The sequence below is a fragment of the Acinonyx jubatus genome, chromosome C1 (assembly GCF_027475565.1).
Source record: "Acinonyx jubatus isolate Ajub_Pintada_27869175 chromosome C1, VMU_Ajub_asm_v1.0, whole genome shotgun sequence".
Taxonomy (NCBI): domain Eukaryota; kingdom Metazoa; phylum Chordata; class Mammalia; order Carnivora; family Felidae; genus Acinonyx; species Acinonyx jubatus.
Genome location: NC_069381.1, coordinates 81,604,230 through 81,631,218, shown reverse-complemented (window position 1 = coordinate 81,631,218; position 26,989 = coordinate 81,604,230). Strand labels below are relative to the sequence as shown.

At 37.1% G+C, this 26,989-nt stretch overlaps 1 protein-coding gene across 2 annotated transcripts in view; it reads left to right on the top strand.

The window, feature by feature from the left end:
• Positions 1-26,989, top strand: part of DPYD (dihydropyrimidine dehydrogenase) — an 854,343-nt gene that overhangs the window by 562,076 nt on the left and 265,278 nt on the right. For both annotated transcript variants that reach the window (XM_027058524.2, XM_027058523.2), the window contains 2 exons: positions 10,988-11,056; positions 19,979-20,062. In XM_027058524.2, the coding sequence (XP_026914325.2) occupies positions 10,988-11,056; positions 19,979-20,062 (153 nt within the window). The remainder of the gene's footprint in view (positions 1-10,987; positions 11,057-19,978; positions 20,063-26,989) is intronic.

The window sequence follows — 26,989 nt, the reverse complement described above, 5'->3', positions numbered from 1 at the left end:
TTTATTTCTTAACATGTTTAAGTGGTTAGAAAAGAGTGGAACACTCATTAGGTCTTGCTCACTTGGTCTTCCCTCACTTTTTGATTTCCTAGGCACTTCCATCTTCCTTTCTAGCTTAGATGGTAGTTTTGGAGTTGCAGTGAAATAACCCATTGGCCAAGAACATAAAAATGACATTAACCTCTGAGAAGGAAAGTAATAAAAATTGTCATGGATTGAATAAAATCTACCATGTATAGGAATAAACCCACAAGGTCTCCTATAAATGTATGATTAAGGAACACAGAAAAATGATTCAGAGAAAAAAAATATTATAACCAGACAATTCAAGATTTGTATTTACTCTTATTAGCTGAAAAACCATGAATAGTTATTTAACCTCTTAAAATAAGTTTTCCCCTATCTGTGAATGGGGCTGGTAATTTCTGTTTTGTTATGTTGTCCTAAAGATTAGAGATATACACGTGAGATACTTAACACAATGCTTGGCACACGTAAGTACACAGCATGTGCTTCACCCCAAATTTAGTGGATTTGAACAACTATTAATTTATTTCAGAATTCTGCATGTTAGCAATTGGGGCTGGGATAAGCTGGGTGGTTCTTCTTGTCTCAGCTCATCCCACTTTTTCTGTAGTCAATTTCCAGGTGGGCTGGGGCTGGCTAGTCTCAGGTAGCTTCACCTAGATGCCTCATCCTTATCCCATGTGCTCTGATCCTACAGCAGACTATGCCAACTTGATCACATGGCCAGGCAGGATTTCAACAGAGTGGGCAAAAAAGGACAAGACTTCTTCAAGCCTTGGTTGGACACTGGCACAATATCACTTTTGCCATGTTCTGTTGATGAAAACAAGTCACAAAGTCAGTCCACATTCCAGTAGCGGGTAAATAAATCCCCCATGTGATGGGAATAGCTGCACATTTACATTGCAAAGGGGCATGAATACAGGGAGAAGAACACTTCCCCCACCCCACTCCCCGAACACTCTACCACAAGAAGATTGAGGATGCAAAATCGGTTGGAATCTCTAATGTAAATTGAAAGGATAGGAAATCAATATGGTAAATCTTAATGTAGTAGAGAGGAACTTGGAGGCAAAAGACCTGAACTTAATCCTTGCTTCTGCTATTGATTAGCTTGACCCTGGTAAAATAAATGATCTACGCTCATTATTCTCAGTATAAAGTTTTCCAAATTCATAATTATTACAGGGAATAAATGAGATAGTGTATGTGAAAATGTGCAGTAAGTTTAAATATATACATAAATTTAATGGATTACTGTTCTTTGATATAAAGTATACTTAATAAATTCTGAGAGGTTTTCGAACCTCTTACTTTATACCACCTATCTGTCCTTCTAATTCTCTCTCTAGAATGTAGAAATTTGCTTACATTTAAATACTGGGATTGGTAATAAAAATGTACGTTACTGGGAATTTCTTTCCTCAGCTACCTGTCCCAGCATTCCTTTGAAGCAAATATTATTGAATCCCAATTATGTATAAGGTATAATATTAGGTACTAGAGATATACCTATGAAAAAAAACCCTGTCCCCCAAACTTCAGTCATCTTTTGAAAAACACACAAACAACAGCTTAATACCATATAATGTTATAACAGAGAAATGCAAAGGATGCCATAGGATCTCCGAAGAGGGGTGCCTGACTCAGTCAAGGGGAGAAGAGTACACAGGAAGGGGTTCCTAGTGAAGGTAATGCCCAAATGAGGAGCAGGAATTTACTGGACAGAGTAATCCAAAATTCTAATCCAACTGCCCAACTGGTTAGGGACCATAGTTTCAGACCCTGCCTGGATGAACCTGATTTCTACCAATGCACCCAGTTCCATTGCCCATGATATGTATCCATTCATTTCTCCCCAACACTAAACTGAACTACTTGAGATTTCTTAAACAGAGCATATTTCTTAAACACAGCATCCTGTGCCTTTGCTTCTGCTGCTCACTCCACCTGGAGTGCTCTTGCCTCTTTTATTTCTAATCAGTGTCTAATAAACACCCAAGCATGACTTCAGAGTCTAGTAGGAGTTGCTTTTCTAGGATATCTTCCCTGATTCACACAGGTACAAATAATCACCCTTCCCTTTCTTCTGTCATTATATCCTGGTTCATACACTATAATTATTTTTCTATCAATTTACATATGTCTGCTTTATTATACCATATGCTCCTAGAGCACAGGGACCATTCCTTATTCATTCAGACAAAAGGAATAGACATATGGCCAGGAGAATGCAGAATACATGTTACATTCAGGATGCAAAGTAATTCAATGTGGTTGGAGCAAAAGTAGCATTGTGATCTTGTACAGCTTATTACAGAATTAGATTTTATCCTGAAGTTGGATTTGAAAAAGAAGTGTGGTATGATCAGGTTTGTTTCTTTAGAAGGATCTGCCAGATGGCATAGGCTGCAAAGAGAGAGAGGGAGACTAATAAGAAAGCTATTCCAGCAATCCAGGGTAACAGTGGTGAGGATCTTAACTAAGACAGTCATGATGAAGAATCAGGAATACTTAGAAGGGATCATTAGGAAGTAAACTAGAGCAGTGCTTTTCAAATTTTCCTGTGCATTAGAATTACCTGGAGATCTTTGAAAAACCCTGATGCCTGGGCCTAACTACGTACAAATTATCCTAAAATCCTTAGGGTTATTTTTTTTTCCTTACTCTTCAGGGTATTTCAATGCTTAGCCAAGTCAAAGAACCAGTGGACTAGAGAGTACTTGGTGAATAACTGGGTGTAGGTGATGAGAGAGAAAGGAAGAAAGGAAATCTAGTTTCCTAACTTGGGATGAAAGGGTGGAGTATAATTAACATGAAATGAACGAATTCAGGGCAGAGTTTGATCTTGAGCAAATTGAATCTAGGGGGTAGAAGGCAGTTGGACATGTTGTTCTTGAACTTAGGAGAAAGATATAGGTTGGAGGTATACACTTTATAACTTTTCTACATACGGATATGATCTGAAATTGTTGTGAATGTGATATCCAAGGAAATGTGTATGAAGTGATACCAAGAGGACCATAAGTAGACCCTGGGGACATCAACATGTAAAAGGTGGTCAGAGGTAGAAGAGCCTGAGAAGGAACAATGAAAATGAAAGTAACAAAAAGAGGTACCTCCAAAGCTCATATGGAAGAGGGTTTCAGTAAGCTGGAGATAGCTCACTGTCTAAGTGCTGAAGAGAGTTCCAGTACAGATTCAGGCTGAAAAGTATCTATTTGCCAAGGTCACTGATGACCTTGGGGAGATGACTTCCTAGACAGAATAGGGACAGAAACTAGATAAAATATTTAAAGAAGTGATCAAAAAGAGAGGAAAAAGCAGCCATTACTACAGTTTCTGAATAGTATGCAGTGTTTTATTTTTTCCTGTTTTAGTGGAAAATGTCTGATTTTCTATGGAAACTATGTGCATATTGTTTAACTTGCAATATGACTTTTCTATGTTAGGAATAGTTGTGTAAACAGCACATTTGTTAGTCCCAAAATAAACAAAGAAAATGATGAATTTTTAAACAATATAAAAAGACAACTTTAAGAATATTATTCTCATCTGCAAACATCAAATAAGCAATAACCATATAAAATATGAGGAAAGTTTCACTGTTAATGTGCTATTCTCAATGTGTACATTTAAGGAAAATTGTACCAATCTCACTTCCACTTTATTTCTACTACAGTACAAAGAGCATTTAAAATTTGAATGTTGTACAGTTAGTTAATATTTAATAAACATATTTTCTTGGTTTAAATGTCTTTGAAAATCACATGTCCCATGCTATTTTTCCTCCTTGATATAATCCCAGTAGTGTTAGGGATAATTTTGTTAAATTGTTTGACAAAACCTAACTCAGCTACTTGTAATTTACAGTTGTTCACCTTTGTCACTTTTAAGTTTTCCCCTGCTAAAAAATTTAAGTTGTCTTGCAGCTGAATTGTTGACTGAATTTCCAATGTAGTTCATAATATAGTTACAGAATACCAAAACAGTGTTGCTGACATGTGTTTTAAGCATACACTTTAAGTTAAAGGGAATTTGGGAATATAGCCAACTTGTAACCAATTAGATGTTTTAAATTGTTCTTCACCTTAATTTCTAATGTACAAACTTTATGGTAAATCAGTTTGAAAAAAAATGCTAAATAAAATCATTTTTGTTTTTTCCATAAAGGAAATGTAATTTTAAAAAATAATTTAATCATGAATTGTGATTCCTCCATTTAGGGAGGATGACAATAGAAGCCATTTAACATGTTTTTTTTGTTTTGTTTTGTTTTTGTTTTGTTTTGTTTTGTTTTGTTTTGTTTTGTTGTTTGGAATAAGTTCTATCAGCACAAAGGCTAACCCAGGGCTTGAACTCATGAACTGTGAGATTATGACCTGAGCCAAAGTTGGACACTTAACAACTGAGCCGCCCAGGTGCACCTCTCCCTCATTATTTCTAAGCCTCTGTCCCCCATTCTTTCATGTCGGAAGATCTCATCTACTACTTAAGAAAAATGTGCATACCAGAAAGGATAATTTTACCTTTTCCACACCAAGTCTATAAACGCAATTGCATCCATACCTATTTTTTCTCTCTCTACTCTTCTCTTCCACCCCATTAAACTGGAAACAGTGCCTCTGCTCCTATCAAAGATTACTTCTACTTATGCGAAAGATTCATCATCACCTCTTGCCTTCTCAATAGCTTTTTCCTCCTTTCCAGATTATTTCCACCAGCATAAAAACATACTCAAATATGGCCCATTAAGAAAAAACATCTCTCCCTAGACCTCCCATAATCATTTATGTGCTGCCCCATTTATCTTTTAGCTAGCTCACCAAAACCTTGGGAGAGATTTGTGTGTCACTTCTCTCCACTTCTGTATATTCTATTCACTCAGACTATTCCAGTCTGACTACTGTCCTTGCTGCTTTACTGAAACCATTTTTTGTAAAGGTTACCAATGGTTGCTGTATTGCCAAACCTCATGGACAATTCTGTATTCTCTTACACAAACCCTTAGTTGTATTCACCAGAGTGGATTGGTCTTTACTTTCTGGAACACTTTCCTCTCTTAGCATTTGTGACCTCACATTCTCAGATGGCATCCCAGGCCCTTCCTTTTTCTGTATTTTATTCTTTTCCCTTTGAAGTCACCTATCCAGGTGGCTTTAAATACTGTTATATTTCGAAGTTTCTAATATGTACGCCTTCATCTCTAACCTCTTTAGTGAGTTCTAGACTCATGTATACAGTGACATGGTTTATGTTCTCATTAATGAGAGAGGCTTAATAGACATTTTATGTGTAAGATATGAAAACGGAACCTCTTAGTACCTCCCCCCACCCCACACTAGTTATTTGACTAGGCCTTGTTGCATCTCAGTAAACTGTCTACATTCCACTTAGTAGCTCAAGCCAATAATCTAGGGATCAGCCTCAATCTCTCCTTTTCTCTCATCTCCTGAATCTAACCACTGACCAGTCTTGTTGGTTCTAGCTCAGAACTGTCCACTTCACTGCATCCCCATGGGTAATATGCAAGCCACATTATTTCAATCTAACTGGACTCTGCTTTCATCCTGAAACACCTTCATTCCCTTCCCTATAAATTAGTGAAACACATCTTTTTAAAATGCAGATCAGATTCTTTTATCACCCTCCTTTAAACCTTTCACTAGTCTCCATTGCATCTATAATAAAACCCAATTCCCACAGGGATCAGCTCATAGAGATATGGCCACCGACAGTTTGTCTCATTTTCTCTTAAATTCGTCTTGCCCTATCATGAAACTCCATCCACATGGCCTTCTCTTTTTCTTAAATATGTCATGCTCATTCCCACCTCAGTGTCTTTGCACATGTATTTTCTTCTACTTAGAATGCCAGTTGTCTTCCACTTCCCCATCCCATTCTTCAGTGTAAGGGGCCTTCTTATCTATCATGTCTCAACTCACACAGCCTTTTACTGACCATCATCTGATGGAGGCACTGTGCACCCCTCTGATTCTCCATTACTGTCCTCTATTATGCCTTTCTAACAATAATCTTGGTGTGTAAATAGTCCTAATAATTTTTTAACTTGTTATGATTTTCTCTTCCTAAAATGTAAGCTACAGGAAGGCAAGGACTTCTTTCATTTTTTAAATCACTTCTGAGTTAGAACAGTTACTGGTACATAGTATGTGCTCAAGAAATATCAGTTGGGGTACCTAGGTGGCTCTGTCATTTAGGCATCTGACTTTGCCTCAGGTCATGATCTCATGGTTTGTAGGTTTGAGCCCTGCATCAGGCTTTGCAGTAACAGTGAGGAGCCTGCTTAGGATTCTCTTTCTCTCCCTCTCTCTCTCTGCCCCTTGCTTTCTCTCTTTCTCTCTCTCTCTCTCTTTCTGTCTCTCTCTCTCTCTCAAAATAAATAAATAAACTTAAAGAAAAATAAATATTAGTTGAGTGTTCAGTGGAAAAGACTCTAAGTCAATGTCTTAAACTCCTTTCTATGTCATTTGGTAGCAAGCACACAGTACATGCTCAATTTGCTTATTAATGGACTAACTGACATTGACTCTCCCACTAGCCTGTGTGTCATAAAATGTAGGATTTAGTTCAAGCACTACATAGCACTTGGCCATGTATAAATTTGCCTATGTATAAAATTATCCGATGATTTTTAAAATATGAGTTATAAAAATGGAGCACTAGAAATGGCCTAATTTAAGTGAAATATAGGCAAAAGTTACCCTGGCTTTAAGAAAATGTTTCACTGAATATTTATTTCTAGTAATATAGCATGATGTTTCACAATATAAAATATCCATCAATTCTCTTTTTTCATGGGAAGAAAACAAAACCCTGTCCTTTCTTGCTTGCCTAAAAACCAAGCACAGTAAAACACGGAAAGGCTTTCTAATCATCAAAGAAAGATTAAATTATGCCCAGTGTCCTTTTAATGTTAATATCTTTTAGCCTGACTCTTTGAAAAATCCTAATATGTTTTAATAAAGAATAAAATGATTTTGGGGTCATTTTTATTCCCCTGAAGTAGAATGTCATCACATATTTTTCCAAAATATCAGTTGGTTTTAGATTAAAAATATTTAGACCAAGAAGACAATTTGGCATTTTAAAAATAACGTATATATTTTTCCCTTACATTTACTTAACTGTTAAAAAATTGCTTAGGAAGTTATTTCAAAAGTGCCAATTTTAGTTTTAAATGTAATAATTGTCAAGACTCTAAGTGAAAGATATCAGGATACAACTTGAATTTTCTTAAGACAAAGTGCTGTTAGTTCACACATACAGATGTGTTAGTGGTACACCTAGCTTAGAAGTGGCTAGCATAGGTCTCTTCCCCTTACACATTTTCTACTTCCCTGTCTCTGCTTTATTTTTCCCTAGCGTAACTAGCTTTGGGTGGAGGTGGCAAGATCGGTTAAGTGAAGAGTCAGTTGGGGGTCACCAGCAGCTCTGAACACACTTCATTCCAGTTTAGGGACCAATGAGAAAAAGAATTGTTTATCTTCCCAGCTCCAGTGCAGGACTTCCACAGGAATAGAGTGGCTGATTGCTATGATCAGCCCTGTTAGAGATACTTTCTGTTTTTTGGGCAAGAACATAGAGTCTGTTTCAGAAAGTGAGGAAAGAAGAACAAGGTAGTGCTTGACTGCTTAGAGCACACACACAAAAATCTACCTCTGCTTAACATAATGTTTCTCTCCCACCTGTGGTCACCCTTCCCCAGTGACAGCCCAGGCCAAATCATACCAAGTCACTGCATCCCCAGGCATTTGGTGGCACCAGGGCTCTTGATGTTCAGGACAATTATCTGGGTAATATTTATTTCTCTCCATCAAGCCCAACCACGGCTTCTCATGATCCTCAGGACCTATAGGGCAAAAATGACTTTAACCAACCCCAACACAATCAATATATATTTGAAGCAATAACAGCTTTGTCAAAATTAAAATGGCCATTTAGTAAAGTGGAACCAGGTTAGACACTAGTTGAGAGCATATATCATATATACTAGTCAATGCTAGTAAACATGGTTATTTACTAGTCATTTACTAGTCAGTGCTGGTAAACATTATTTTCCTGGCAGCAGATTTCTTTGGTCAGGCTATCTGCTTAGCTGAGTCCTGCCCACTATAAGGGTCTTCCCTGTTGTCCTCCACGGCTGCCTAGGAGGGCCATGGGAGAGGAGGATGTTGTGCTGATTCAGCACTGCTTCATATTTCTATAGGAATGTGAACCTGAGGATTACTTTTCATAATTAGAGGCATATTTGGCTTTTGTTTTTTGGGGTTTTTTTTTGCTTGTCTTGATTTAAATAATAAAACTACCTAAAAACCTTAGTATACTGTTTATTACTTTCACCAGAGAAGCACTCGTATCTAATGCTAAAATTTGTTTTTCATTTTGAACTTTGGATCTCACCCTGCCTTTAAAGTTTTAGCAACAAACCTGGAGGCTCTGCCCATTTCCAAACTCTTTTTATTAACTGTTTTGTTTTTAAAATGTGGGGTTTTTTTTTACCTTGAAGCCACTGAGGACAACAGGAATCTGTCTGACCTGCCCCCATTTGATTTTCCTTTTACATGGGCTCCGTTTTTGTTCATGCAGGGGATACTCACCAGGAGGTATTAGTCTCGCCCTAGAAGATCAGGTGTACACTGTGGTATTTCTCACTGGTTAGTTTTCAAAATAGGAGGGCAGAATATTCCTGATCTTAGATCACGTGAAAAGGGCAGAAAGAGCGTCTCTTACTGAAGGTTCATAAGTTATGCTGGTGATCCTTTTTTAGCTAGCAAATGGGCAAGCATGGAATTTGACTTTTCCCTTTCTTTTAGCCCTAGAGAAAAGGCCATGTGTCATTCTTAACATTTGTTTCTCCAAATTCTTAAAAGCTGCATTCTCACTGGACACAAATGTTGACTCCTGAACTCACCCCAAAATAATTAGGCATTCTTAACTTTTCTCTGTTCATCATTTACTTTCTTCCTTTTGTTCTCTCTCTAAAGAGGAATCAATCTTATGTCTCATCATTGTCCCACCTGTATCTGATTCAAACTCTCAGATCTTCTGATCCCTGTTTCTCAATTGCTCTGTCTAGTTCACAGGTTCTGTGTATTTTAACATCTGACCCTTTTTTTCTATCACCAAGACCAACACCCAGATCAGCCTTGCTCACTCTTCACTCTGACTCATGATAATTATTTGCCAACACTTTTCATCTGTTGTTTATTTTTTCCCTTCTCTGACTCAAGATACTCATTTCTGCTTAATCTTAAAGGGATAAACTGATAGCGGCACCTGGGTGGCTCAGTCTGTTAAGCATCCGACTTCAGCTCAGGTGATGATCTCATGGTTCATGGGATCAAGCCCCACATTGGGCTCCGTGCTGACAGCTCGGAGCCTGGGGCCTGCTTCAGATTCTGTGTCTTTCTCTCTGTCCCTCCTCCACTGCAGCTCTTGTTCTCTCCCTCAAAATAAATAAGCAAACATTTTAAAAAACAAATAAAAAAAAGTAAGACCTGATAAAGCAACTCCCTGCTCCTAAACTTTTGGTGACCTCATTCATTTATTCACTCAGTCTTATTGTGTGCCAAGCACCATGCTGATTATTGTAGGTGAACAATGAATGATACAGAGCAGGCCCAGCTCCCATGGAGATTATAGTCTATCAGGAGAGAAAAAAAATTAACCCAGCGTTACAGTCAGGCTTGTTGTCTCCGTGGTTTTCATGGTGTATGATCCCAACTTATTTTCTGTTTCTGTCAATGTTGAAAGCATTTACAACATATATTTGTTTTGTTTTGTTTTGTTTTCTAGACATATATATAAGAAAGCTGAGTGTAGTGAGAGCATAGTTAGTGACTTTTAGTGGACTCTTCCTCTAGATTCTGCAACTTTAGGCTTGGCACAAACTCTTTGTGGTTCAATCTCAGTCTTTAAATGTTAATAATAAAACAAAAAAACTAATGACATGTATTGAATGCTTGCTTTGGGCCAGCAAAATCTAGTGGTTAAAGGCACAGATTCCCAGTCAAACTGCCTGGGTCTGAGTCCTGGCTCTGCTCCCTATTATCTGTGCTACTTGTGCATCTCAGTACTTCAGCATCTTCTATAAAATGGGGAAAATAGCATTGGGAACAATTAATTAAGTGAATGAAGTCAAAACCATTTAAAAAGCACCTACAACATCATAAGAGCTATGTAAATTTTAGCAACTTCCATTATTTCTTTCCTAAGTAAGTCATACTATTATCCATGTTTAACCAGTGAAGAAACTAAATAACTTGCCTGGGGCCGCACAGTCAGTGGTAGAGTCAGAGTTCTAATGTGGATATTCTGGCTTCAGAGCAGATATTAGTAGCTATTATTCTATGTACCCTCTATTATAGGGTTATTGTAAATAGTCAGATAATCAGCATTTAACAAAGTTTAAACTTATAGTGCACTGTGAATATGTAAGGTATTATTATCCATACTGTAATAAGATATGATTGAAGAAAACACTAGTTTATTTCTTTTCCGTATCTTGAAACTTTTAGCTACAGCAGAAATTATATTAATAAACATTTCTATGTCATTGTGTGATATAGACAACCCTCTCACATGCACAAATTTATGTAAGTCCCACTGTCACTTTCTGAGGTGGACAAAGTCCACATTGTTCTCTCCATTTTAAAAAATAAGAATGTGGAGGACCAGAAAAGTTAAGTAACTTACATTAAGAATTCAGAGGTAGTAAATGAGAAAGTCTCTAACATAAGTCTGAAGCCCAGAATCTCATTCTTAGCCTCACTGGAAGACTCTGTTGTTTTTTAATAATTTTTCTTTCAGTGGATCAAAACTAATTTTTAGACTATAGTTTACCATTGTAACCATATATATGTAAATATCAATATACCCTTGTGTACAAAAGCATAACCATTTGAACTGACATTCTTTCCCTCTTTTCGTTTTAAAGATTGTGATTGCTAGCATCATGTGCAGTTACAGCAAAAATGACTGGATGGAACTCTCCAAAATGGCTGAGGTAATGATTTCTTTAGTATATATTTATTTTATTTCTCCTCTTCCATTTTTATTAGTTTTAAATAAAGAGCTGCCATGAAAAATAACACAGTAGAAGTAAAATTGAATGGAAAATGGTAACTTAAAACATTTCTATTATAATTTGTTTACCCTGTGTTTTCATTAAAATGATGGAAATGTAAATTTAAAAGGAATCTATTCTATGAAAGTGGTCCCTTGGATTTCACACAGTACCAAAAAAATCCTTTATTCTTTGAATCCATATACTCTTTATTTGCATATTAAGCAAACTGTATATTATGATGGATGCCATGATAAAATTTAATTCTACCTTTGAGAGTGTAACAGGATCTTACCTTGCCTTTAGGCAAACTAGTTTGACAGCGAGAAGAAATTTTGAATATAAAACTCTTGAATATTTAAAATATAAAAGGTTCGTTTAATACTATTCTAGTTTGAATACAGACATGCATAAAATGGTAGGACAGAATGCTCCTGAATTGAACACTAGTCAGCAGGTTTTCTATAATATAAATTGAATCTTGCACAAATGCAAACAACTAACCATGTGCCTCCAATTTGTATTTCAAATAGAAAAATACATACTTAAAATTGTATACTTATGTCCGTCATGCTGTCATGAAAAATAATCTAGATAGCTTCAGCTGGGGTTTCTTGAAAACCTCTCAGAAATGTAGAAGGCTAAATCTAACAGCGCTTATATACTAATGACTGTACATTATAAAATATTATAAAGCCTTCTATCGTGTTCGAAAATTGTACATTTTATTTGGATATCTTAAAACTGCAAGGGAAAAATTACTTCTGGGACTTAAAGGGGTGAAATTAAACATGATCAGTAATTGGTTTCGTGATCTTTAGTGCTGGGTCCACTTTATACGTGTATTTACCTAATTGACCATGAAATCTTCCACAGAACCTGTGCTTGGCATGAGCTTTGCCAATTTTAAGCTGACTATGATGAATGGCTTTATCACGCTGCTTGCTTCTCTGCCTTTCTGTAGAATAAAATACTTTAAAATAAATATATTCTTCAGTAATGAGCATTAACTTTTAAATAAACAAATTTTACTTTTAAAAAGTCCAAAGCCTTCCTATTAGTAACATACCAACCAAGTTAAAGATATTTTTCACATTTCTCACATTCTGTATCTATTTATTTAATTGCAGTTTTATTTAATATCATAAGTACTCATAGCAAAAAAAAAAAAAAAAGAACAGCAAAAACAAAGGATAGGAAGGAAGAGAGGATAAAAAGAAGAGAAAAAAATTTTAAAAAGTTATGCTTTCCATTGGGTCAAACCAGTCTATAGAATCTCTCCCCAGGAAAGCCATCTACATAACAAGAAGGTCAATCTATAGATGCTGTCAATTAAAAAAAAAATCTTTTCTATAATCTTAAAATATGGACCATCCCAGGGCATATTGCATGAAGGAGCTATCCCCTGGAGGGGACATCCCCCTGGAGGGCCGCATTAGGCAGCATGATTCATCATAGCTCATTGATAGGTACCCAATAACGCTTTGTAGAGTCAGTTTTGTTTTTATGAATGCATGCTTCAAAAGAGATTAAAACAGATTTTCTTTTTTTTACAATAGAAGATCCCACATTCAAACAAACCAACAAAAACAAACAAACAAACAAACAAAACCCATTCAAACCAAACTTACTATACCACTTACAGTGTACATTTCTTTGGGGGGTGTTGATAATGGGCGGTAAGAAATCAGAACTATCACACCAGCTGTTCTAGCACGAGTTTTAAGTTCAGCAGATGACTTAATGTGATGACGAATATACTTTAAATTCATGAAGTTCCTCTCCTTATAGTAGATTAATTTTCGAATTACGCAATAGGGAACCAAGGAAATCTGTTATGAGCTCTTTACTATTATATCTGAAAACAGAAATGACACATGTGTAACAGCAGGACAGATCAAGTTGTACAAGAACATGAAAAAGCAAAGAGTGAGAAACTGTGTCAGAATGAAAATTTGCACGAGGAAGGATCATTATTATTTGTTTCACCAGAGGCTACCACTGTGTTTTCCTATTCTATTTTTTTAAGTTTATTTATTTATTGTGAGAGAGAGAGAGACAGAGAGAGAGAGCAAGTGGGGGAGGGGCAGAGAGAGGGAGAGACAGAATCTGAAGCAGGCTGTGTGCTGTCAGGGCAAAGCCTGATGCAGGGCTTGAACTCACAAACTGTGAGATCATGACCTGAGCCGAGATCAAGAGTAGGATGCTTAACCAACTGAGCCACCCAGGTGCCCCAGTATTTTACTATTCTAAATAAACATTTAAGACCATATGGATGGTTAAAAAAAATAGAACCTAAGTACATTCTTAAAATATGCTGAATTCAACTAAATGACATTTTTAAAAATTAATATATATCCAGTATATCATCTTTACCATGTACATATTTTTTATTTTATTTTTTTAATGTTTATTTATTTTTGAGAGAGAGAGAATGGGGGAGGGTCAGAGAGAGAGAGGGAGACACAGAATCTGAAGCAGTCTCCAGGCTCTGAACTATCAGCACAGAGCCCAACAGGGGGCTCTAACTCATGAACTGTGAGATCATGACCTGAGCTGAAGTCAACTTCTTAACCAACTGAGCCACCCAGGCACCCCTACCATGTACATATTTTTTAAATATATTCTTTTAAGTTCATTTGTTTATTTTGAGAGAGAGAAAGCAAGCATGTGTGTGTAGGGAAGGGTTAGAGAGAGGGAAAGAGAGAATCCCAAGCAGGCTCTGTGCTGTCAGCACAGAACCCTATGCAGAGCTTGATTGTACAAACTGTGAGATCATGGCCTGAGCCAAAGTCAAGAGTCAGACACTTAACTGACTAAGCCACCCACGTGCTCCTATCATGTGCATATTTTTTTTAGAAAGCTTTGTTTCCTCCCGGAAATAGAACCATACTGAACCAAACCTCCCTTTTCAGTTTAACCCAAGAATACACATGCTTTTATTGTCATCTTTTATGCATTCTTCAACCTGGTTTGAATTTGTTGTTTTGTGAACGCCATAGAAAAGAAGCAGCCTTTAGAAAAGTGTTCACAGTTTGGTGTCAAATCACTAGCATTGTTAGGGTCTGCTCAAGTTTTCTGTATCTGATCACAGGCTTTCCTACTTTTCTGGGACATGGATAACCTACTCCAATTCCATGCAAAGGAAGATCTATGGAACACCTACTATGTGCAAAGTCTCTTGCCAGCCAAAACAGAGGTGAATAAGATGTAGCACCCATCATACTAGAAAGATACCCCAGTCAGAAAGATCAGAAAGACACCAAACTGAACCGTATGGAACGCTGACAATATCAGGTCTTAAACAGATCTTGAACTGATTTTAATAGATCTTGAATCCATTTCTTTCTTAATGCGTATTAGCTTAGAAAACAGAGCCTGGGTCAAAGGTAATGTGAAGATGCTTAATGAAGGATACAACCCCAGAGCAGGAAGGGTGGGAGCAAAAGGGAAATTAGATAGGAAGAAGGGAAAGCAGATCCTGTGTGGTACATTCCAGGCTGGCTCCCGCTTCACAAGGAAATGGAGCTAATTGCTCTGTCCTGTGGGATGGAGAGTGCTTTGTGAAATCATCCTGCCTCACAACAGTTCAGAGGAGAAGGGTGAGAGATGTACCTACTGGTTCCTTTCTGTCTACTGTCTCTCACTGGTCAAATTTCACACCCGGGGTTCTGCCTTCCTCTGCACTCCTGGGTTGTGTATCCTGCCCATTTTAGGGCAGCTGCCAATAAGGAAGCCAAATCCCACAGCATGTTGTGAGACATTTCTTGTTTCTTGTTTGATTTGTCTTGTGAGATGTCGTGACATCTAAACCCAGAACCTAGGAAAAAGCTAGAGCCTCTTGGTCAGGTGTGCACATGGGTACTTCTGGGGCTTTCACTTTGACAGATACAGTGGCAGCTGTGGCAAAGCCCAGCTCCCATGCTGAGGGAGCTGTGAGAACTGGCAGGGGTAGAAGTTGTGAGAACAGCATCAGGGACTGAGGTCTCTTCTCAAGCTAGTGGCAAAAGCTTGAGTGGCAAGTAAGGCCATCAGATTTGAACCAGCAGATAAATTGAATATGGCTCAACATGCATTGCTACCACCCTAATCCAAGTTTATGAGACAGCTTGCCCTCAGGCATTCCGAAACCTTCCCACTCTCCTTCTTAAGATGCAAAATCCTTACCTTAACCTGTAAGCCCCCCCACCATGTTCTGGACCCTGCCTGCGTCCCCAGCATCATCCTCAGTTTGGTATCCACATCCCAGCACTTGCTGGTCTCCTCTTACTCCTCCGACACACTCTGAACTGACAGCCTTTGCTATTCCCTTGGCCTGGAACATTCTCTCTTACTCATACAATGTTCTCTTGTTCTCAATTCTGAGTCCCCTGACTGGTAGGTTAAACCCTCTGCCTAACTCCTTCTAAGATCCTGTCTTCAGAAGCCAGTTTACCATAAAACTAATGAAACATACGCTTCAGGGCTTACTTGCCCAAGTTTACTTCTAAACCCCTGTACCTAATTTTGGATTTGGAATTTTTACTTATTTTTTTTTCTTAATGAAGTTTCCCTGATGTGTTTACGCTTCAGGCTCCCCAAAATCTAGGTGTACTTCTGCCTGTGCTTTTCCTTTGTGGCATTTAATACAGTGGTAATCACAGTGGTGTCATTCGCTCATTAACCTCTGTCCTGCTTATTACACAGCAAGCTCCTGGGGGTGGAGACTCCTGGCTGGTTCACCACTTAATCTCCAATCCCAAGCACAGGGCTTTGCCCACCTGTGGTTATCCCTCAAATATTTGTTGAAGCAAAATAGGGATACAGAGCTGGTATACTGACATGTGACAAACAAAGAGCAAACAATTACAGAATAAATGGGAAGAGTGGCACTTTATTTGGCACCAATGAACTTGAGGTGATTAAGATACAAAGTAGAAAGTTTTAAACCAGGGACCTGATGAGGGATTGCCAAAGTTCTGACCACGATTGGTAGGATGTCACCTACTGAGAAAGGTCCAGGGAAAATGCTCAGGTGTCAAGACCAGGTGGCCACACTATTCCTAGCAGGGAGTCCAAACAAACTACTGAAAAGCTGAGTTCTTACCATTTTTTTAGCCTGAATTTGGGCTAGCAGTATGTCGTGAAATTAAATAGATGTTAGAATTAGGAGATCTCAAATAGGCTGGGGCAGAAAGCAAAGGTGAACCATAGAAATGTGTAGGAGCAGGTGGATATAAGTCTGTGAAGAGTGATCTTTAGCACACTGAATGCAGTCAGGAAAGGTGGACGCCAGCTTGCAGACAAGAGACAGTCACTGACTTAGTGTCCAGTAAGGCCCAAGCCAGTTCAGTGTTTACCTGTACCAAATCCACTTAAAAGTAGTTTAAGATCCTGGAGAATTTATGCCTCCAGTTTTGAACAGATGAGACTACATGACAGTGTTGATACATACGAAGTCAACAATGGGCATTGTATTTTAAGAGATGAAATTAAGAGAAAATTCAAGAAGTGTACCTTTCATCCCCCCAAGGAAACACCATCCTCACCCTGCTTGGGCTCTGATGCTTTTTGCCTGCCCCACCACCCATGGAAGCCTTTCCTTCCCACTTGGGCTCTGATATACTACATCAAACCACCCTCCACATGGACATCCGTCTCATTGTTCTTGGGCTCTGATAAGCCACACTGGGCTGTCCTGGATCCTTCTAAATCCTCTAGGTCAGCTACCTTGCTCTGTCCCACCCAATGACTTTAAAACTACATCAATCAGGAGGGAAGGGAGGGGTAAGAAAGGGAGAAGAGGAAGAAGTTTATATCTGATTTTGTTGTATATACTGTGCAAAGGTTTATGTTTTTGCTACTCTGGTTTCTCTGAGAGTTTTTATAAAGTGATTCAGAGAATTTTAGAAACTACGCTGCTCCCACTATTCTGATAATTACTTACAATAATTTTTTTTTCTTTTCTTCCCCCTCCCCACAAAGTGTAGGCAGTTACTTTAAATCCTTTTACAAGTCAAGACTGGAGAAGGGCAAGTTGGAGATTCTAATTGGATGCCTGGATGATGGATGGATGGATAGATGAATATATGGATGGATAGACAAAGAAACAGATAGATAGACAGCAATTGCTTACCCTTGCATAATATTTACTATAGTCCAGGCACTGTTTTAAGTCATTCACTTTTATTAAATTTATATATATCTTTCAAAAGCAACCGATGAGTTACTTCCATTGCTTTCCATTTTTTTGGAGATGAGGAAACTGAAGCAAAAGATAGTTAAATAATATGCCCAAGACTATAGATATAGTATATGGTAAAAGTGGGATTCGAACCCACGAAATCTGCCTCCAGAGTTTAGGCTATTAACATATACATTCTACTTCATGTAAATAAATGGGTGATAAGCAGATAATGTATGAAATTAGAAACAGCAAATTTTCTATGTCATGGCCTTCACTAGATTACTTTATTGTGTAATCATTTAGGTTAGGTAGCATAAACTCTGGGCTAAATGAGTAAACCGAAATGCTTGTAACTAACAGGAGTCAGAATGCAAGCCCAGTTTCAGTTAATTTAACATTTCATGCTAATTCAGCAATTAAGGCTTTTTGAATGCATATAGTTGCTTGGAAATGGAATTAACTGCCTTTTAAGGGGGTGTACATCCTGTGACAAGAATATTCAAGCAGAGGCCAAATGAATGTTCCCTGTCTCTTGGTTACCTTGAGAAGGATTATCTCAGTTTTGAGATAATCAAAGGCCTTTTCAGATGTGTTTGGTGGGTCAATGTTTGTATTTGTGTATAATACTGGGGAAATCTTTATTAATTAGTCACTGAAAAGCCTTTAAATTGGATAGGTGGTTTTACAAGATTTTAATTTTACTTCAAGTTTAGAAGCTTTAAGGATGTTAAATGTTACATCTTCTTAACCCACTGTATCAACTCCAGCCTTGGAATTAATGATTTCTGATAAGTTATGATAGTGAGTAAAAACATAGGCTCTGGACTCAAACACTTGGTTTTACAAGATTAGAGATATTAAGCAAGTCACTTGAACTCTTTGTAACCTCTGCTTTATCATTTGTAAAATGGGGCTAATGATATATCTTATGACAAGGAGCCTAGTAAAGTATCTGGCATATTGCAAGTAAGTACTCAATGAATATTAGTTATTATCATCTAATTGTAACCTTAGCTTTCACTTACAATTTAGGAAATACATATAATGTAAATATATACAAATACCACCTAAAGTTTATCTAATCCAAAATGTTGTGGAACTGATTTGCTATTAATTGCTGCATTTCAATTAAATAAAGAAGTCTAAAGGAACTATTTGAAATAACTAAGACTAAGAAAAATGCAATACTGTATATAATTGCAATGCACAATCTTTTAATTAAGCTGGTAATTCCCACATGGCATGATTTTGAGATAGGTCCTATTATCTACAGTTAATACTTGAGTAGATGGAGACAAAGATCAACTGACTTCCTAAAGTATCCCCGATTCCTTAGCAAACCTAGGATTTGAACTCAGAATTTAGGCTGTGCTTTGTTCATGCTCATCACCAAAAAAAAAAAACAAAAAAAAAAAACAGCATGATTCATGGTAATTTTCAGATAATATGAAGCATTTTAAAACTGAATTAGGGAATCAGAAACCATAATGAAACAGTATTAGAAAACAAGCTGAATGATCAAATGAACTTTCACAAATGTGTAAAAGAAAGAGCAGATTCACTCATGAACAAAGATGGTTAAGAAGGTTGACCAAGAAATAGCTAGCTAGAATTCTTCAGTTTGTTGAGGTCCTACTTACAATTTACAAAGCAGAAAAAAATAGGCTAAAGTCTTGAACAATTAGGAAGAAAAGTGAGCCCTTGAAGAAACAGCTAGGTCTGTTGATACACTTAGAAAGTAGTGAACTGTATTTTTAAAGCCTTTGCATGATGTAATAGACATGCTATAATGTTATGGAAACTGACTCAAGCTTCTAGTTGACCTAGTTGTGGTGTTGGAGAAATTCTAGAAGTTAGGTAAAATAATATGTAAACTTGAATAGTTTATCCCCCATCCCTCAAATTACCATATTAAACTATTTAAAAAAGTGTTTTGCTTGTTCTAAGAATTTTTTACAGAAGACTTCTCAAGAATTCTACGATTCTTCAAGTAGTCTAAGAACACTAGGAGTGAACTATTGTGTTCATTTTCACAGGACCCATTTTGTATACTCATGAATTAATGAGTTAAATTGGAATCCTATTTAATTATTAAAGACAAAACTATCTGCACTTCATGTTTCTTAGCATGGACTTATTTTCAATACAATACAATTGATTTTCAGTTAAAAACATTTAAATTTTTACTTGTATGCATTCCCGGTAGCCTACTGTATTTTTCTTTGCACTGCTACTTCCTGGACCAAGTATCCAGAATTAGTAAGACTTGTTTCTATAAAAGTAAAAGCTGTGTAGGGAAGAATAAATGTGACGTCAAACAGACCTGAGTTAAAATCTCTGCTGTGTCACTTAATACATGAGGCTTGTCATTAACTCCCCTGTGTTTCAGTTTCCTTGTCTGTGAATTTGGTGTCCTGCTAATCCAAGGATTATGAGAATTAAAGACACCGAATATAAAGCACATAGAACAGTGAGTGTCCTCTTATAAGCACTTAAAAAATATTTGCTGTTGCTATTATTGTGTTGTTACAGAAATTCTAATTTGAGAGTCAGAATATACCTCACAAGATAGCTATAATGCAGAAAACAGAAGAGTTTAAATTTGACAAATGTGACCTATGTTATGAATGGTGAAAACACATCGGGAGGCAAATAAAGCTTTGCCTTTTCTTTCATTTTCCTTCCCCGTTGTAAAGGCTTCTGGAGCAGATGCCCTGGAGTTAAATCTATCATGTCCACATGGCATGGGAGAAAGAGGAATGGGCCTGGCCTGCGGGCAGGTAAGGACCTCAACAGCTGCCTTCACGTATTTCTGTGTGACAGAATAGCCCCCTGTATAGGTAGTAACTGTACCTTAGGCAAGAAGATGTGTGGATCAGATGACTGGTGTGAGACTTCCAGGTCTGCATTGTTTAAATATTTAGTGCTTAAAAAGTGGAAAATGAGGGAAACTGAAATTACAGCGACTGTTTAGTTTTATTGAGGAAAATATCACATTATGTGCTTGACAGGAAGCAATATCATAACAAATAGTTTTTAAAAGCACTGAAGCAGAATTAGCTGATTTCAGATGCAGTGTTCTTTATTCATTCCTGATGCTGATCCAGTTTCCCTGAAGCAATATACTGTACAAAATGCATTGTTCGTAGTGATTTTGTAGTAAATGGGGCACAGCACAAATTGCATTTTACATTTTTTAGCATATGATCATTATTCCCTAACTGTGTTTTGGGAGTTGCAAAAGGACTTTGATGCTATTTTTATTTTGGGATACAATAAATGGAAACTTCATGCTAAAATACTTTCAAAAACCTAATGAATAAAATGTGGAAATATATGTTAATATGTAGAAAATACCACATTTTTATGTAACTAGACACAGTGTTGTATGTTAAGGAGCAAGGTAAAAGCTTAATGCTAAAAAGGTGAGTGTTTTGCATCTAATTTGGCCTTTAAGCCCAGAGGGAAATGGTGTGAATTAAATAATATGCAATGTTGTCATTTATGACAAATTTTCTAGTCCCGGAAAGTTTACTTTTGTCTTTACATCTGGCACAGGGCCTTGTACATAGTAGGTGCTCAATTCTTTTTTTTTTTTCAAATCCTTGGATTATTTGAATTAAACTTAGAGGCCAGAGGCCCTTAATTTGGAAGGGCAAAAATTTCGGCCTATTCAAATGAACCTAGGTTGCTATTTTCATATTAGCATTCAGGAAGGATTTTAAAGTACCTTGTAAATATTTAATTAACATTCGGAATAGATTTGTGACTTAGGAAGAAACCATTCTCTTGCAGCAGCAGGAGAGGAGGGTCTAGTCAAATGTTTTTCAAGTATATCCTGTGTTCCATTCACAATAGGTTACCCAGAAGATCAGTCAGTGTGGCTACAGAATTAGTAGAGGAAAAATATCATTATATTAAATCATGACTTGTGTGAGGCAATGATTGGGTGACAGTTAGCATGTCAAGATGTGTAACTTGGTTGAAATGAGGGAGGCTTTTAAAAAGGACACCTGGAACAGGGCCTGAGGTAGTGAAGGTTCTTTATCCATCCCTTCCACAGTTTCTGAATTTTTTTAGTTACATGGAGAAGAATAGCTATGGAAAATTTAAATCTGTTGACTAATGTTTTAAAGGAGGGTATGTTTTAATATATATTTCTTGCTACAGAAACGGCAATTATTTTGAAAATGTTGCCCAACCTTGTGCTTAATTTTTAGAGTGGGCTTTTACTCTATGAACACATCTGAACTTACCCAGCCGTTAAGTGTCTTAGGTGTATCCTCTCCAGTGAGTTATTTAGATACATAAATTTTTGCACAGCCTTTGACTGAATGAGGATGCCAAGCGTTAAAATTTTGCAGAGTTAATATTAAGATTTCTAAAACTCTTGGAAAACATGTTCCAAAAACCATGACACCTTAGGCTGAAGGAAACTTGGGAACATTGCCATTTCACTTGTTAATTATAATCTCTAAAACGAAGCCAGTTCTTCCTATTAGCCACATTTAGAAATTTTCTTTTGAATTATATTCTTTTTGTATCATATCATTAAAAAATACAACTAATTTAATTATTTCTGATCCAATATATTTTAAATGGTTGCTTTGCCTCAACACATGAAAGTTCAATATTTTAAATGGAGGGAAGGAAGAGTATTAGTGCATTAAAAAAACTTTACTGTTACTCTTTAGGGTGGGCACAAGCATGTCTAGAGCTTATTCATGTTTTCCTTTATTTCCTTTTCTTTTTCTTTCTCTAACTCATGTTCTTATTGCCTCTTCCTTTCTCTTTGAGATTCCTGGTCTTGAACACTTGTAAGTTGGTGGGATGGGAAATTTGTACTCAGTGCTGGGGAACTGAGAAGCTGTTCTAATTTCTCTTCCCCATAGTAGTGTGATCCTGCATTCCGTTCCATCTTTTGGATGCTCTGTGTGTGCAAAGCACAGAGCTGTGTGCATTGCTAGAGTCTGATAAGTGTTTGCTTCATGAATGAAACAAGCTGACATTAGTTCCATGCCTAGAATATTTATCTATTGGAAAGACACTATTGCACTTTTTCTACTTCTGGTGTTTCCAGAAATCATAATTTTAGCCCCTTAAGAAGAGACAGAGTATCAGTATAGTACATTTTCCTTTCTAAACATATTGTTCTTCCATTGTCTCATATATTTTCTCACAAATATGCAATAAGTGAAAAATACTGCCTTTGTATCTAAGTGATTTTATATTAACTATGTATGTATATATTTAAACATATACCTATATTTTAAACTCTTTATAAATGTTCCTATAAGTGACTAAATATTGTGAAATTTTTGAACAGAGAAGGCTATAACCTCTACTCCACAACATACAAAAATCATATTTATTAATGGAATTTGTAGAAATACAAAAAATCTCAAACTGACCTTGGGAATTTGAATTGTATATTCCCTGCAAAGTGAAACTTCATATGAAATCCTAAACACTTAACACTTGCTGTGTGTTTAAAGGCAGTCTCATTCTTTATTCTTTCTGTCAACAACCTCTATTACCTTGATCAAGCCACTCACTCCTCTGAAACATCAGCTCCCATCTCTAAACTATGGGGTTTGAACCAGATGATCTCCAACTGCCTTCCACCTTTACTATTCTGTGAACACTAACATTGTAGGTAGCAGGTGAATATGTTATTTTTAAACTACCCATAAAAGCATTGATAAAACAAAAAACAATAAAGAAATAAATGAACACATATTATAGTGTTCTTTTTAAAACCACTTTAACATTTTCCCTGGCCTGCATAAAAGTCACTGTGTTACATATGCGATTCTTAATTACATTTACATTGATCGGTGCTGCTCAAATTTTGGTATATTTTCCTGTATTTGATGAATGAATGTCTAAGTAGCCTTTGTTTTAAAAAGCTCTGGCTTAATAATACTTTGTAATTTGTACTTGTGGCTAAAATAGAACCCTTGGTCTTTGTACCCTGTATGTCAGCCTGTGATCTTCTATCACATTTTCCATTTTAGTAAATGGAACCCCCCAATAACGTTGATGCTCAAGCAAAAGTGAAAACATGCTCCAGCTTTGGTTGTATGTACTCCAAAGAGTCAGAGTTATATTACAAACATGAAAAAATATTTTCAGTTTTCTTCTTCTCCTCACCATAACCCTCTGAATAGGTTGAGTTTGTATTCCATTGTACAGCAATAACAACAAGAGTAAAATAAACACAAAAACAAAACAACAACAAAAACCTGAAGCCTCCAGGCTTCCCAGGTCACAAATCTGGTCAGTGGTTGCCAAGGCCTGAGCTTTGATTAGCATATAAGCCTGAAATAGGCAAGTCGCCAAGAGCAATTCCTAGTAAATTGGTATTCCAGTGTCAGCATCAAATATTATTAATATTAACTGAAAGCTCAATGCAGGACTAAGTTACCTCTAAAGTCTTTATAGTTCTAAATTCCCATTTCTCTAAATATATGAAAACAGAAGCAAACCTGAATCTACTATTTAAATGTTGCATCTCCCAGGAGTAAGGGAGCCTCCCTGATGTCTTAACATTCAGATTTAAAGCTGTCTATGTGCAGTCTGGGTAAACTAATTTCCTGTGCCAGCATATTACTTTATAAATATAATGGTACTCTAATAAATTCTATAAAATGTAGATAAAATGGCATCTCTTTGAGGTCTTCACCTTTTCCTAAATACAAAGTGTTCTTATGGCATTGGGTGAATACCCCTCTTTTGTCCTTGAATAATTATATTGAGTATTTTTAATTCCATCCTACAGAACCTTCTAATGTAAATTCAGACAAGAGCTGAGGAAATGTGAATAGCTTTCTGTTGTTGTTTATTTTGTTTCTGTAATCGTTACCAACATTTGAAAAATAGGTGGATTTGAGAGAAACATTCTGTTACTTCTCTTGAAGTAAGATATGGCCACAGATGGCCTGCATGGCCACGCAGCAACGAGGATTGCTCTCCTTTACTGCTCTCTTTTAACAATGTATGTGGTTCATGTAAATAGCAGCAAACATTTCACCAAGGATAGGTGTTCGTTCCCAAACATGGGTTTGATCAGTATGTGCTTCTCCAGTTCAACCTTTAAATATCAAAACCAACCCTTCCCAAGATGTTTGCTTATCTTCTGTGTTCCTGACATTGAACAGTCTCTAAGCTGCCTTCTTTAGCCAGCGGTGCCTTTAATTCTTAGGCCCTCCATCAGCTATCAAAAGAAGAAACAGTTGATGGGGGTTGTGGACAGAAGGCGTGGGATAAGATGCCTTGCCTTCCTACCTTCCTATTTTATCTTCCACAAGGCAAAAAGGAAGAGCAAAAGGCAGCATGCTTCACAGGACTTCTCAGTACTAGTTGTATGGTCCTCTTGAAATGATTTTCTCCTGCCATCAGAAAATGCTAATTTATAAAGCTTTTTCTTGGGGTATTTTTCACATGAGCCATTTACTTCTTTGCCTTCTTTGTGTCAATGATGTGACATAGTAAAGCACAGACTTCTAGAACTGAGAGGAACCCTAAAGATTTTCCAGGATGACCCCATTATTTATAGGAAAATATTGGGGCCTGGGAAGATACATAATTTGCCTTTTCCTGAGGTAACCAAACTAGCAGGGCCCAGGGCCTTTGGCACCCTTGTCACTGACCCACATCTGGTGTTCTGTCCAGTATTTCATATGGGTCATTTGGGTGTATCCAAATCTCTAGTTAAACTGAATAAGCCCTTATAGTGCCCTGGGAACTCCTGACTCCGTACCTTTCTGCATACTATTATTTTCTCTGCCTGGAATTCATAGCTTTTCAACTGAAATTATCTAAATAGAAATCACCTGTCTAATTCTATTTTAAGTGACATCTAATCTATTAACTGAGTATGTCTTCTCAGTCAACTAAGGTTTCCAAGAGAAAGAAGAAAGAATATATTATATGTGAATAGGTTTAAAGGTGGAAACTAGATGCATACTCTCATTTGAATCTGTGGTAACCTAGAGATTGAATCCCCGTTAATGAATTTGAATTTCTTTACCCAATAATTCTAAGAGGTTACAAAGATGGTATTTCCCTGGCCCTTATAGGATTCCCATTTTTCAGTCGTTTGAATGTCTTCCTTGGAGGTGTGATTGCTAAATAGTGCACACCTATTTCAATAATGACTCCTTTGGACAGAAAAGTCCAAAATGATAGTATAATTAGAGGGAAGACCACTGTAGCTTCACAGTTAAAGTAATGTTCTTAATAAAGATGACAAAGATGGCAACGCCATTGTTATTACCTGCTACGTCTTGTTATCTCACAGCTCCCTCCATTTATTTACACACATCTTCTGCATAGAATTTCTAAACACTGAAATGTTTAATTCAAACAGTCTTAACATTAATTTTATCGTCAGGAAATAGATATGCAGTCCTGCTTTCATGCTGATTTAGTTAAGTAAGAGCAAACAGATTTAAAAGTGGCAAATCTTAAAATGTTTACTGATGTTAAATAATTATTGACTTAAATTAAGATCACCCAAACAATACTTTGATATTTCCCTCATGATCTGTTCTATGTCCAATTTAATTTACACAAACTCTGTATGCCCATTAAAAAAAGAGAGAGAAAGGCTTTGTTTCTGTTACAATATGCCAACATTTTTCATAAAACATTAACCACAGATTATTACTCTTACCCTTGCCAGAGAGCAGACGTCTGTCACCAGGAATAGAATCCAAAACTAAGTGTGAGGACCACATTGCCCCAGATGTGCTAGCATTTCCATTGGGAAATAAAACCTTCCTCCAGCAGCTGGGTTAACAGACCCTTTATCTCATCATATGTAGTACAGGGTCCAGGGAGCAATGACCACATCCTGCCTGGATCAGGTCCCTATCAGGTTTTTGCGGAGGACCAATATAAAGATACTGGTTTTAAAGCCAACATAACTGGGGCGCCTGGGTGGCGCAGTCGGTGAAGTGTCCGACTTCAGCCAGGTCACGATCTCGCACTCCGTGAGTTCGAGCCCCACGTCAGGCTCTGGGCTGATGGCTCAGAGCCTGGAGCCTGTTTCCCATTCTGTGTCTCCCTCTCTCTCTGCCCCTCCCCCGTTCATGCTCTGTCTCTCTCTGTCCCAAAAATAAATAAACGTTGAAAAAAAAATTTTTTTTAAATAATAAAAAATAAAGCCAACACAACTGACAAGTCGTAGTACTACCTCTATTCCCAGAGGCATGAAATTCAGGAACTCAGGAGTATGAGACATCCCAAAGGGAATGATATGGGAAGAATATGGGAGTCTTACCAGTGGTAAAATACAAGTGAATCAACAGTGACGTCCCTGACCTCTTCTTGGGGATCTAAGGTGAGGATAACTGCTGAGTTAGAATTACTTTTTGATACTGGTCTGGTATGGGCCCATGAGATGTCCTCTGTTTCAGGTTCTTGATTCCTTTCACTCCTTCTAACTCTAGCCCCTATAAAATACATGTGTGAGAAAGTGCCACATTGTCCTGAAAGTGATGTTTAATCTTGCCCTAATTAGCATAGACAAATGTAAATTCGGGCTAGAGAGTTGGAACTAAAGGTCTGTGAGTTGAATGGATAAATATGGGATAGTCTAGGATGGCTTCAGTGGATTGAGTCCCTGAAACATCACATTCACAGGTTTGAAAATCATTACATCGCGAATTGACATCATTCCATGGAGAGCTATGAGAAATGGA